The 15,230-nt window shown below is 43.9% G+C and overlaps 1 protein-coding gene across 1 annotated transcript in view; it reads right to left on the bottom strand.

Annotated features, from left to right (window-relative positions):
* The window catches only part of LOC110530999 (potassium/sodium hyperpolarization-activated cyclic nucleotide-gated channel 2-like), a 98,233-nt gene that overhangs the window by 71,515 nt on the left and 11,488 nt on the right, over window positions 1-15,230 (bottom strand). Inside the window, exon 3 of the mRNA XM_036986365.1 lies at window positions 4,993-5,154. Coding sequence (XP_036842260.1) covers window positions 4,993-5,154 — 162 coding nt within the window. The remainder of the gene's footprint in view (window positions 1-4,992; window positions 5,155-15,230) is intronic.

Genomic DNA, 15,230 nt, shown 5'->3' on the forward strand with positions numbered 1-15,230 from the left:
TCCTGCCTTTCTAGGGAGTTGTTCCTAGCCACCATGCTGTTTGGGGTTTTAGGCTGGGTTTCTGTATAGCACTTTGTGACGTCTGCAGATGTAAAAAAGGGCTTTATGGATAAATTTGATTGAAGATCGAGACCGGGAGGGGGACAAGGGGTCCGAGACAGAGTCAAGAATGAGACCAGAAAAATGCGAGTCCAATTCAAGACCATGATTGAAATTATGTCAAATACCCACCATAATAACAGTTCAAAATGTCCAGTATTTCTGTGTACATATTTCAGAACAACATATGGATTCTTTAGACATTCAGAATATTGAAAAAATGCATGCCGGGGGAAAATAGAACCACTCTACAAATTATTACTAACCCAAACACAGTGGGGAACAATGAGCCTTCTATGCCTTCAGAGAAGGGCTCAGGATTTATAAAATAATGATTATAATAAAATAATAATATTGATAATTATATAATTATTTTCAATGATGTTTTGATTGAATCTCTTCAGTTTATGATGAAAAGGAAAGGGTTAACACCGAAGAGACAAAAATATCCAATCAGGATTTTGCTTTGCTGGTCTCTGGGGAGAAAGTGTGCAAAGGTTGGCAAAGGTTGGCTACTTTATCAAGGCAAAGGTTGGCTACTTTGTAGAATCTCAAATATAAAATATATTTAGATTTGTTTAGCACTTTTGTGGTTACTACATGATTCCATATGTGTTTTTTTTTTAAGTTTTGATGTCTTCACTATTATTCTACAATATAGAAAATAGTAAAAATAAAGAAAAACCCTTGAATGAATAGGTGTGTCCAAACTTTTGACTGTTACTGTAAATACAAAATGTGATGGTCTAAGAACACAACAAAGCTTCAATCACATCGATCTGATTGGATGGGCCTCTCTGGGCCTGGCTCCCCAGTGGGTGGGCCTCTGGGCCTGGCTCCCCAGTGGGTGGGCCTCTCTGGGCCTGGCTCCCCAGTGGGTGGGCCTCTCTGGGCCTGGCTCCCCAGTGGGTGGGCCTCTCTGGGCCTGGCTCCCCAGTGGGTGGGCCTCTCTGGGCCTGGCTCCCCAGTGGGTGGGCCTCTGTCCACAAAGGCACATCCATGTCTACGCCCCTGATCACAATTGCGCATCACAAATCCTACTATCCTAAAAACCAACACCTCAGACTAAACTTTTTCAATACCTAGTTTGCATACTCATTGTTGCCTTAGTTAGCATTCACTGGTAGATATCATAAATTGAAACGTCTTTCCTACCCTACCGGCTACCGATGTCATTCTTCTGTGAGCTGCTCCATGCCAAAACCAGTTGACAGCTGCACACTCTTGGTGCCCGCAGATTATATTCTGCTGAAACTAGGCTATGTGAGCGGCGAGCATGAGAATATATTTCACGTGTTTTGCGATTGTGTAGGCTACTCTCATGATTTCTCTATTGAAGACCTATAGGTTCACCACTGTACTAACCTGTCACACACTGAAGGCCTATAGGTTCACCACTAAAGGCCTATAGGTTCACCACTGTACTAACCTGTCACACACTGAAGGCCTATCGGTCCACCACTATACTAACCTGTCACACACTGAAGGCCTATAGGTCCACCACTATACTAACCTGTCACACACTAAAGGCCTATAGGTTCACCACTGAAGGCCTATAGGTTCACACTGAAGGCCTATAGGTTCACCACTAAAGGCCTATAGGTTCACCACTGAAGGCCTATAGGTTCACCACTAAAGGCCTATAGGTTCACCACAAAATGGCCTATAGGTTCACCACTAAAGGCCTATAGGTTCACCACTAAAGGCCTATAGGTTCACCACTAAAGGCCTATAGGTTCACCACTGAAGGCCTATAGGTTCACCACTGAAGGCCTATAGGTTCACCACTGAAGGCCTATAGGTTCACCACTGAAGGCCTATAGGTTCACCACTGAAGGCCTATAGGTTCACCACTGAAGGCCTATAGGTTCACCACTGAAGGCCTATAGGTTCACCACTAAAGGCCTATAGGTTCACCACAAAATGGCCTATAGGTTCACCACTAAAGGCCTATAGGTTCACCACTAAAGGCCTATAGGTTCACCACTAAAGGCCTATAGGTTCACCACTGAAGGCCTATAGGTTCACCACTGAAGGCCTATAGGTTCACCACTGAAGGCCTATAGGTTCACCACTGAAGGCCTATAGGTTCACCACTGTACTAACCTGTCTATAATAGATATAAAGCATGTTAAGATGTTCATGTTTTAACAAAGGAGGGTATATATATTTGGTCTGGCGAAGAGCTTTTATGCACTGGTCTCGGCTGGTCTTATTAGGAGTCCTCCCTGTCCGAGACAGAGTCAATACAGAGTACAAATGTATCCAACACCGAGACAAGACCAAGACACTCAATATGTGGTCTCAAGACCGGACATCTTGAGTAATACAACACTGATTAGCATCACGTGATGTCTTTCATTCAACAAAGAAGGGAACAGGCTGTTCATACTCTTCAAAAGGGTTACAACAACCTGCCTGCCCTCGCCCCCGTCCGCCTCACGTTGCCCTCCATGAGTTACTGCCTGTGGGGACTCCTGACTCCTCCACCGGCCTGTACTATAGCTTGTGTAGGTGTAGTAGTGATGATGGATGTCCTGGCTGCTACACGGTGGCTAATGTTACGAGTTGTCAGCCACTGAATAACGGGGAGGACTCAGGTGGCCTGGGCCGCTCGCTTCAGAGTGACGGCCCTCTGGAGAGGTGCTGCCCTTGATTATACACCGGGAGGGAGGAAGAGGGGGAGGGAAAGGGGGAAGAGGGAAGAGGGGGAAGTCAATGGCCTGACAGAGAGAGAGTGTCAGTTTGGGAGTTTATACAGTACACTATAAAGTATTCAGGACCCCTAGGTGTCTATTATAGAAGGATAAGGTTTTTACTTTGAGGTGGCCTGTCAGAATGCCTGTACCTGTCAGAGAAGGTCAAGAGGTTTATTACAGTCTGACATCACACTTATGGGAAATTACAATCACACTCCTGAGAGGTGAAGAGGTTCAGAACCTTGCATTAGAGAGAGTGTCCTGGGAAATCCACACGAGTCCCACTGTTGTTATCACATTCTCAAACACGCCTTTCATATTAGCATTGTTACCTGATCAATCAACAAATCAACTAATATCTGTTCTGGTCACTTGAACCCTCACCTCACCCCTGCAATACCTCCCAAGGTCGTAAGATTGGGAAGCAGAGCCTAAGGTAGTATTCTCCTTTATCAGCTGACCTGATTTAAACAAATCTTGAGACACAAAACAGCTGGAAACACAGCTCAGATGACAGTCTTGACAGTCTAGTCTAATTCAATTGGATATCACAAACCAAGAGGGATTCGTCCCTTCATAACAGATAAAAGGAAAACTTTAATCTGCTTTCTCCTTTCATTGCTTTAGGCCCACCGGGGGACTCATTTGATGGGGTATTAGTTCTGTACGTCGATAAAAAGGGACACTCGTCAACATCTGCCCTGCAGGAAAATGTCAAAATAACGGAACATTTACGTGACGTGGTGGCAGGCCCAATGACAGCAGAGGAGCAGAACCCAATCCGTTTAAAAACCCATTTGGAGCTGTGCCTGGTGGGTAGGGCAGAGGCTGGGAGACGCAGAGGTTTTCCCTGGGCATGTAAAAGGCCGGACTGACGGATGGACCTATAAACACTCAGCTTTTACCTCCCAGAGAAAAGAGACAAGAACAAAGGAGCCTGCTGCCCGGCACATTCCCATTCCTCCCTTTCCCTCTTAATCTTTCCTGTCATCGCCCCTCCCTGATGAGAAAAAGAGAGGGAGGAATGGAGGGATGCGGAGGGAGAGAGGGGTGTGGAGGGAATGAGAGATGGAGGGAGGGATGCGTAGGTGTGCATAAATCGTGTTGCCTGACTTGTTATTTTTCTCACCGTTCCCTCGCTCGTCTTCAGATGGCTGGGCTGGCTGTGTCTGGCTCACTGGTTGTTCTAACAGTAGACGGTTCAAACAACCATCAATAGTACTAATTACTGGACTGAACACATTGATGTATGCCATCAGAGTCCCTGGGTTCGCGCCCAGGCTCTGTCGTAACCGGCCGCGACCGGGAGGTCCGTGGGGCGACGCACAATTGGCCTAGCGTCGTCCGGGTTAGGGAGGGATTGGTCGGTAGGGATCTCCTTGTCTCATCGCGCACCAGCGACTCCTGTGGTTCCTGTGGTAGCCAAGGTTGCCAGGGGCACGGTGTAGCCTCCGACACATTGGTGCGGCTGGCTTCCGGGTTGGATGCGCGCTGTGTTAAGAAGCAGTACGGCTGGTTGGGTTGTGTATCGGAGGACGCATGACATTCAGCCTTCGTCTCTCCCGAGCCCGTACGGGAGTTGTAGCAATGAGACAAGATAGTAGCTACTACAACAATTGGATACCACGAAATTGGGGAGAAAAAGGGGTAAAATTAAAAAATACAATTTTGTATTTATTTTTTTAAACACATTGATGTGTTTTCCCAATAGGCCTTCTTCACAAAGCTTTCATCACGAGCAATATGATGAAGGTCTTTTGTTCTATTGATAAATCAACAACAGGATCTGTATCTGATAGATGTTTATTGTGTACCTATGGGAGACTATTCTTATTGATTAGGAACAAAGCATTGATTAATGAATGGCTTCTGTGTGATGTTTCCTTTTGCCGCTCTAGTCGCTAGTTCTAACTATGAATGTATATAATAGGTTGAATCCCCCGCACACCCAAAATGTATTACTGAAGGTGCTGAAAACTGGATAAACTGAAAAAAGGCTCTGCACACTTCCAGTCCGATACAAAGTTATTTTAATTGTATCTGAGCTTTCGGTCAATCAACCTTCATCAGAGCATAACTGTGCGTCACTGTGTATAATATGCTCTTTGTATCGAACTGGAAGTGTGCAGAGCCTTTTTTCTGTTTATCCAGTTTTACGTGTGAATGTAAAACATGTCATGAATCAAACACATACCACCATCTTGTTGAGGGAGACCCAGCAGTCCTGGGGGAAGTCCTGCAGCATGGGAACCAGGAATTGCAGACAGCCATCCCAGTGACACAGCAGCAGCATCATACCAATCAGGTTGAAGATACGCATTACTGCACTGGCCAGGTCATAGGTCATATGGAAGATCTAAAACAGAGATGGAGAGACAAGGAATGGGTTAAGGCGGAGAGGAAGGATGTGTGTGTGTGTGTGTGTGTGTGTGTGTGTGTGTGTGTGTGTGTGTGTGTGTGTGTGTGTGTGTGTGTGTGTGTGTGTGTGTGTGTGTGTGTGTGTGTGTGTGTGTGTGTGTGTGAGTACGTGCGTGTGTGGGAGAGAGAGACATCGAGAGATAGAGAAGCAGAGAGAGAGAGAAAAATGGAGAGAGAATCACAGTCACAGAATTCTTCAAGATTTCCTGTTTAATTTGCTGCAAGATTCTCTAGTGATCAAGATGACAATCCCTAGAAGCAGGATTAAAGGAGAAGACTACAGTCAGCAGAACCATATTGCCTGCTGTTCCTTTGGACCGGATTAAGAACGATTAATGAGAGGGGGAAGACAGCTTCCCATCAGTCGGCCATCAGATACACAGCAGGAACAGAGCAGACATGTGTTACAGCCAGATACAACACATTAATCAGAACTGTAACAGGACTCCCTCACTCACTCCCACACAAACACATACCGGTACACAAGTCTGTAGGCACAGATGGATACACACGGCAGGTAGCCTAGTGGTGAGAGCTTTGGACTAGTAACCGAAAGGTTGCAAGATCAAATCCCCGAGCCGACAAGGTAAAAATCTGTCATTGTGCCCCTGAACAAGGCAGTTAACCCACTGTTCCTAGGATGTCATTCTAAATAACAATGTGTTCTTAACTGACTAGCCTAGTAAAATACATTTTAAAAAACCCAACCAGATAAAAGGGGTATGCTTCTCTAAACCCAACCAGATAAAAGTGGTATGCTTCTCTAAACCCAACCAGATAAAATTGGTATGCTTCTCTAAACCCAACCAGATACAATTCACACCAAAACATATGCATTTCTGAGCCCTAAGCAAGAAACCAAACTGGCCACAAGGACAATCATCTTTCAATGATCCCTGAGGAGGTATTAGTAAAATACAAGATGGAAGACTAAATGCTTCTCAGTTCTGGCATGCCAATTGTGGAACCAGAGTCCCCCTGATGCCAGGTCAGCAGAGTCCCTGCCCAATATCTGAAATCCTACATCTTCAAAGAGCATCTTAAAAAATCCCATAGCACCCCCTCCTCCCCCCACTAAAAAAAATGTAAAAATAGCACCCTTGTCTTTCACACTTGACTTTTTCCTACTTGCTGATAGATTCTTTATTGAGGAAAATTTTACTTACTATGACTGAGATATTTGGTTGTCCTACCTAGCTATCTTAAAATGAATGTACTTGTAAGTTGCTCTGGATAAAAGGACATGAATGTAAATGTAAATGAGTATGGTGCTTTGCTGACTTACAGTCACTGACTGATGACATCATACACTATCTCTACCACGGCTGTGATTGGACATGAATCACCAGTTGATCTTTCTTAATGCCACTTTAACCTTTTGGGGCTTCTAATAGTTGGTTTCTAATATGACCTGGCAACTTACAAAATACTGCACTTCAGCACATCTATTTATAGAGTCAACATGTCACTTATGATTAGTGACATGTTGAGGAGGAGAGGAGATAGTCACAATGCCAGAGCAATATTTACAGTATGCAGAGTTCAGCTAACTTGGTTTAAGACAGAATCAGAATGGGTGTCATGTTGGCAACAAAGGTTCCAAGAGAATTACATTCTACAGAGAATACCGATTAGAATGTTACTGTCATGGAACGTTTGGTGCCAACATGGAGGACTGATTGGACAACTGTATGGCTCTAATGAGGCACCATGGACCGTGCCACGGTTCTTATGGTGTTATGAGAAATCTGAAAATAATGAACCAAAGAGAAGCAGAAATTGGACACATTTTGAGGCAGATTCTCTGCAATTCTGTGTGAAAATGTAATCACCAAAATTACTCATTCAATTAGACCCTCAAGTCTTCAAACCAACATTTTGTTTTTGTGTGGGAAACAATAAACACTCACATAATCAATTGGAGGAGTGAATAGCAACTACTACAACAACCACAACAACAACAACGGCAAAAGCAAACTGCTACTACTAAAACACAAACAGTTATGTCGCCATGGCAATTCCTATTAGTTTGAAGTGGAACTACTTTGTAGAAATGAAACAAACAGCTAGTCATTATATCGGTCTAAAATATCAAATATGCACTTTATGCTTCAAACCCATCTTTATAAGAGGTCTAAAATAGGTTATTTTTCGACTCAAAATTCAAATGATGTAGAGTAAGTCATTGTTGGCAGAATGAAATGTATGCAGTCAATGCGTGATTAATAAAATTCACCAATAAATCGCTAGGTAGTCTAATAAATATTGCTATATCCGGTTGTAAATCACAGCTAGCACATTGTTAACTGCCTCCAGCCATTCAGGAGATGAACTGCTTCAGTTTCACTGACCCAATGCTTTGCACAAAAACGGATTGAAAAGGGCAGTGATTGGGAATCTCAACACAATAAATCTAGCTATGCAGTCCTGTTACGTGGATAGTGTTATAGCTAGATGATTTATCTATGCAGGCCTACTTATTTAGCAAGCTAGCTATATGGCTTGACAGCTAGCTAGAACCTAAACTGACACAGAGCCTTGTACTGTAGCTCGCTAGCTAGCTGCTGGAAGAATGTGATGTTATCGCCTGGACAAGTGTGTGAGTGGAAGACTTTCTTTCCCCCAATGTTTAATTTTCAGCTTTGGTGGCTACAGCTATTAGGATCACTAAGCTACTCATGTATTTGGCATTGATCAAATGAGCAGGCAGGCAAGCTCCAAACCCCATTCACTTGTGGGTTATTATGGGACTGGGGGCAGGCTGCAAGAGGCTGAGCAGGCTTCCTCATCGTATTCACAGTGCAATTTCGGCTACAAACTGAAAAAGTTTGAGGGTTTGCCTACCACCCACTGTGCTAGACTTTAGCACATCTGGCTCAGGCTAGATAAACTTGTTATTATTGTGCATAGGCAACTTTACTTATTTATTTGTGTATATATATATATTTATTTTCATCAAAGAAAACAGTGTACAGGTGTGGTTGGAAGCCCAAGGGCTTATAGGAAAACCACACCACAAACAAACAATATACAATAAATACTTTTTTTTTTAAGGTTTGTTTAAAAATGATAACAAAACCTACTAATTATAAATGTATAAATAAATTGATCAGTAATGACGAAAATATATATACTGTTTTGTTTAAATGTGTGGGTGCATTGTGTGGATGTGAGTGTGTGAGAGTTAGGCTTTATGGAGGAGATTACTGAGTAGTTTGGTTCATCAGGCTGAACCCCCGTCTTCCCTTGAAGTTATTGAGGGATGATGATGTGTTGGCAATGTGAAGATAAAAATTCCAGAGTATGGTACCTATATACAGTGCCTTGCGAAAGTATTCGGCCCCCTTGAACTTTGCAACCTTTTGCCACATTTCAGGCTTCAAACATAAAGATATAAAACTGTATTTTTTTGTGAAGAATCAACAACAAGTGGGACACAATCATGAAGTGGAACGACATTTATTGGATATTTCAAACTTTTTTAACAAATCAAAAACTGAAAAATTGGGCGTGCAAAATTATTCAGCCCCTTTACTTTCAGTGCAGCAAACTCTCTCCAGACGTTCAGTGAGGATCTCTGAATGATCCAATGTTGACCTAAATGACTAATGACTAATCATCACCCTGAACACACCATCCCCACTGTCAAACATGGTGGTGGCAGCATCATGGTTTGGGCCTGCTTTTCTTCAGCAGGGACAGGGAAGATGGTTAAAATTGATGGGAAGATGGATGGAGCCAAATACAGGACCATTCTGGAAGAAAACCTGATGGAGTCTGCAAAAGACCTGAGACTGGGACGGAGATTTGTCTTCCAACAAGACAATGATCCAAAACATAAAGCAAAATCTACAATGGAATGGTTAAAAAATAAACATATCCAGGTGTTAGAATGGCCAAGTCAAAGTCCAGACCTGAATCCAATCGAGAATCTGTGGAAAGAACTGAAAACTGCTGTTCACAAATGCTCTCCATCCAACCTCACTGAGCTCGAGCTGTTTTGCAAGGAGGAATGGGAAAAAATGTCAGTCTCTCGATGTGCAAAACTGATAGAGACATACCCCAAGCGACTTACAGCTGTAATCGCAGCAAAAGGTGGCGCTACAAAGTATTAACTTAAGGGGGCTGAATAATTTTGCACGGACAATTTTTCAGTTTTTGATTTGTTAAAAAAGTTTGAAATATCCAATAAATGTTGTTCCACTTCATGATTGTGTCCCACTTGTTGTTGATTCTTCACAAAAAAATACAGTTTTATATCTTTATGTTTGAAGCCTGAAATGTGGCAAAAGGTCGCAAAGTTCAAGGGGGCCGAATACTTTCGCAAGGCACTGTATCTGGTAGAGAATGTACAATGTGAGGTGCAGCAGTGGGGAGGGTTCGGCAGTGTCTTGTGTTATATAGATGGATTTCAGAATGAACCAGGAAGAATCCAACCGAGGGAGAGATAGCCTCCCTGTTGGTTGTTTGATCAACAGGACTGTAAAGTTCCCAAAAGTAAGACTCCCATGGTATTTATATATTTGCAGAAAACCAAATCAGGTTTATTTTGTGACTTTTGCTCCTGCTTTCTAAACAATGATCTAAACAAAGTTGCGCTGTTCTGATGCCAGTAAACACAGCCCAGCGCAGTGCAACAGCTGTCAGCAAAGTGACTGGCACAACACTCACAACCCTAATCAGTGGAGAAGCACGTCTAGCACCATACTTAACACTTCCTCTCGAAACTCCACTCCACACTCTTAGAAAGGGTTCTTCGGCAGTCCCCATAGGATGACCATTTTTGGTTCCAGGTAGGTTCCATTTGGTGATATGGGCTAATTGAGTGAATGCTGACGCACAACCAAATATAGAAATGGTGTATTCTATTATTCTAACTCTCAATAGTAAGTTGAGACCCCAACTGAGTACCATATATCTTGTTTGCCTGTTTAACACCAGCCCATCTTAGCACTCATCTTCCATGCATGCCAAGTATCCTCCTCTACCCATCATGCACCGCTCTGTGTGTTTGTCGCATAATGTCTTCAGAAAATCCAATTATCCAAAGGTCATGTGCACACACAGGGCCCAGTGCATCCATCCACCATCCGCCATTCACACCAGGGGCCCAACCAAGTACAAAGTACCCCTTCAAAAAATTAATCGAGCAGAGGCATATATGTACTGTAGATGAACAAATAACTAGATATGAAGGCCGAAGGAAAAACCAGCTAATCAGAAATCCATTCCCGAAGCCAACAAAGAGACAGAAAATGTATGGAAACACAATTAAACCCATACGAGGAACGCTTGCCTAACTGAATTACAGGTTGGTAATAATAACAATTAGCAAGACATACAGTATGATCATAGTGAGCACCCCCTCCGGTGTACCATATTATCACCCCTCCACCCCACCTGCACCTCCTCAGGGGTCTTAATTGATTAAATGTGTTTGCATCTCTAATATGCTGCCTATGAAGACGAGCTGACACCTTCTGGGATTCACAGGTCAAAGGGGGAGACGGTGACGACACTGATGGTGATTAGGATGCAAAGTGTGTTTAAAATCTTAAACCCTCCTGCCAACAACATCACACATATTTCAGTGAGAACAGCAAAGCAAACCTCCTGGCCCTTGACAAACGACTGGGAACAAACTAACATATGCAGCTTGCAGACAGGGCCGGGTCCAGACTGATCATCTGTCTCACAGCTTATTGGGCATCAGCCAACAACTAAATGTCTGAGAAGGAACTCAGTGACCTAACAGCACCTATAAACAGATCTGCTTTTTTATTCATTTATGCAGAAGTCCAAATAGATTAGAAGAGTTTCTGGTTACAGAACAGTGTGGTGTGCTGGTTGAATATTCTATGCTTGACAGAGCATTCTATGATTGTCTACCTAGACAACTTGTCTAGACAACCTTTAGCATAATTCACTACCCCTCACTCACCCTCAATACCTCTCACTAGCTCTCAATACCCAATTCACTATCTTCAATTCACTACGCCTCTCTACCCAATTCACTATCTACAATTCACTACCCCTCACTCCCCCTCAATACCTCTCACTAGCTCTCAATACCCAATTCACTATCTTCAATTCACTACCCCTCACTCCCCCTCAATACCTCTCACTAGCTCTCAATACCCAATTCACTATCTTCAATTCACTACGCCTTTCTACCCAATTCCCTATCTACAATTCACTACCCCTCAATACCCAATTCACTATCTTCAATTCACTACGCCTCTCTACCCAATTCACTATCTACAATTCACTACCCCTCACTACCCAATTCACTATCTACAATTCACTATCTACAATTCTCTACACCTCACGACCCAATTCACTATCTACAATTCATTATCTACAATTCACTACCCATCACTACCCAATTCACTACCCCTCACTGCCCAACTCACTATTTACAATTCATGATCTACAATTCACTATTTACAATTCACTCTCTACAATTGACTACCCCTCACTACACCTAGAGTAAAGCACTTCAGACCTACAGTGGAAAGTGTGGTAAAAAATCCAATCCATTATCATTATTGCCATAGGACATTTATCACATTGTCTATAAATTACTTCTGTGTAATGCTGTCCTACCTCCCTACTGTACCTTCTCTCTGACAATAATTGTACTTTGCTAGCATAGCCATTAAGGCTGGGAATCGTATGGGACCTCAAACTACAATATTATCACTATACTTAGGTGCCAATATGATATGTATTGCGATTCTCATGATTCTCATGATTCTATATCAAATCAAATCAAATTGTATTAGTCATGCGCCGAATACAACAGGTGTAGAATAAGAGATAAAACTAACAAGTAATTAAAGAGCAACAGTAAAAAATAACAATATATACAAGGGGGTGCCGGTACAGAGTCAATGTGCGGGGGCACCGGTTAGTTGAGGTAGTATGTACATGCCTATACATAGATGACAACAGAGAGTGGCAGTGGTGTGGAGAGGGGGGGGGGGGCAATGCAAATAGTATTGGTAGCCATTTGACAACATCAGGAGTCTTATGGCTTGGGGGTAGAAGCTGTTTAGAAGCCTCTTGGACCTAGACTTGGCGCTCCGGTACAGCGTGCCGTGTGGTAGCAGAGAGAACAGTCTATGACTAAGATGGCTGGAGTCTTTGACAATTTTAGGGCCTTCCTCTGACACTGCCTGGTATAGAGGTCCTGAATGGCAGGAAGCTTGGCCCCAGTGATGTACTGGGCCGTACACACTACCTTCTGTAGTGCCTTGCGGTCGGAGGCCGAGCAGTTGCCATACCAGGCAGTGATCAACCCATCAGGATGCTCTCGAGGGTGCAGCTGTAAAACCTTTTGAGGATCTGAAGACCCATGCAAAATCTTTTCAGTCTCCTGAGGAGGACTAGGTTTTGTCGTGCCTGCTTCACGACTGTCATGGTGTGCTTGGACCATATTAGTTTGTTGGTGATGTGGACACCAAGGAACTTGAATCTCTCAACCTGCTCCACTGCAGCCCCGTCGATGAGAATGGGGGCGTGCTCGGTCCTCTTTTTCCTGTAGTCCACAATCATCTCCTTTGTCTTGATCACGTTGAAGGAGAGGTTATTGTCCTGGCACCACACAGCCAGGTCTCTGTCTTGTTGTTGTCGGTGATCAGGCTTTTGTGTCATTGGCAAATTTAATGATGGTGTTGGAGTCGTGCCTGTGTGTGCAGTCATGAGTGAACAGGGAGTACAGGAGGGGGCTGGGCACACACCCCTGAGGGGCCCCTGTGTTGAGGATCAGCGTGGCGGATATGTTGTTACCTACCCTTAACCCTTGGGGGCGGCCCGTCAGGAAGTCCAGGATCCAGTTGCAGAGGGAGGTGTTTAGTCCCAGGGTCCTTAGCTTAGTGATGAGCTTTGAGGGCACTATGGTGTTGAACGCTGAGCTGTAGTCAATGAATAGCATTCTCACATCGGTGTTCCTTTTGCCCAGGAGAGAAAGGGCAGTGTGGAATGCAATAGAGACTGCATCTGTTGGGGCGGTATGAAAATTGGAGTGGGTCAAGGATTTCTGGGATGATGGTGTTGATGTGATCCATGACCAGCCTTTCAAAGCACTTCATAGCTACAGACGTGAGTGCTATGGGTCGGTAGTCATTTAGGCAGGTTACGTTAGTGTTCTTGGGCACAGGCACTATGGTGGTCTGCTTAAAACATGTTGGTATTACGGACTCGGACAGGGAGAGGTTGAAAATGTTAGTGAAGACACTTGCTAGTTGGTCAGCACATGCTCGCAGTACACGTCCTGGTAATCTGTCTGGCCCCGTGGCCTTGTGAATGTTGACCTGTCTAAAGGTCTTACTCATATCGGCTGCGGAGAGCGTGATCACACAGTCTTCCGGTACAGCTGGTGCTCTCATGCATGTTTCAGTGTTATTTGCCTCAAAGTGAGCATAGAAGTAGTTTAGCTCGTCCAGTAGGCTTGTGTCACTGGGCAGTTCTCGGCTGTGCTTCCCTTTGTTATCTGTAATGGTTTCCAGGCCCTGCCACATCTGACGAACGTCAGAGCCAATGTAGTACGACTTGATCTTAGTCCTGCATTGACGCTTGCCTGTTTGATGGTTCATCGGAGGGCATAGCGGGATTTCTTATAAGCTTCCGGGTTAGAGTCCTGGTCCTTGAAAGCGGCGGCTCTAGCCTTTATCTCAGTGCGGATGTTGCCTGTAATCCATGGCTTCTGCTTGGGGTATGTACGTACGGTCACTGTGGGGACGACGTCATCGATGCACTTATTGATGAAGCCAATGACAGATGTGGTGTACTCCTCGATGCCATTGGAGGAATCCCGGAACATATTCCAGTCTGTGCTAGCAAAACAGTCCTGTAGCTTAGCATCTGCTTCATCTGATCACTTTTTTATTGATCTAGTCACTGGTTCTTCCTGCTATAATTTTTGCTTGTAAACAGGAATTAGGAGGATTGAATTATGGTCAGATTTGCCAAATGGAGAGCGAGGGAGAGCTTTGTATGCATCTCTATGTGTGGAGTATAGGTGGTCCAGAGTTCTTTTCCCTCTGGTTGCACATTTAACATGCTGATAGAAATTTGGTAAAACTGATTTAACATTCCCTGCATTAAAGTCCCCGGGCTACTAGGAACGTCGCCTCTGGATGAGCGTTTTCTTGTTTGCTTATGGCAGAGTACAACTCATTCTATGCTATCTTAGTGCCAGTCATTGACTGTGCTCAGTAAACAGCTACAAAGAAAATAGATGAAAACTCTCTCGGTAGGTAGTGTGGTCTGCAGCTTATCATGAGAAACTCTACCTCAGGCGAGCGACAGCTCAAGACTTCCTTAGATATCGTGCACCAGCTGTTGTTTACAAAAATACATAGACCGCCCCCTTTTGTCTTACCAGACGCCGCTGTTCTATCCTGCTGGTACATCGTATAACTAGTCAGCTGTATGTTGATATTGTCGTCGTTCAAGCATAAGATGTTACAGTTTTTAATGTCCCATTGGTAGTTTAATCTTCCCAGTAACTCGTCCATTTTATTGTCCAAGGATTGCATGTTTGTGGGGTTTTATTCGATCGCCTCCGACTTCTCAGAAGGCAGCCCGCTCTCCAGCGTCTCTTTCTCCTTCTCCTCTTCACGCAGATGACTGGGGTCGGGGCCTGTTCCCGAGGGAGCCGTATATCCTCCGGCTCGGGCTCGTCAGAGTCATGAAAGAAGAAAAAGGATTCTGCTAGTCCGTGGTGAGTAGTCGCAGTCCTGATGTCTAGTTATTTTCGGTCATAAGAGACGGTAGCGGCAACATTATGTTCAAAAAGAGTAAAAAAATAAGTTACAAACAAAGCAGATAAACAAACAAAAAAACACAATCGGTTGGGGGCACGTAAAACGTCTGCCTTCTGCTCCGGTGCCATCTTACTCAATACTGTGATTTTATTGCAATTCGATGTTCCCAACATATTGCTCAACATATGTCTGCCGCAGACGGACAAGAGAAAGCCATGAGTATGAGTTTTAATCTATCAAGGAA

Source organism: Oncorhynchus mykiss, chromosome 8 (genome assembly GCF_013265735.2).
Source record: "Oncorhynchus mykiss isolate Arlee chromosome 8, USDA_OmykA_1.1, whole genome shotgun sequence".
Lineage (NCBI taxonomy): Eukaryota > Metazoa > Chordata > Actinopteri > Salmoniformes > Salmonidae > Oncorhynchus > Oncorhynchus mykiss.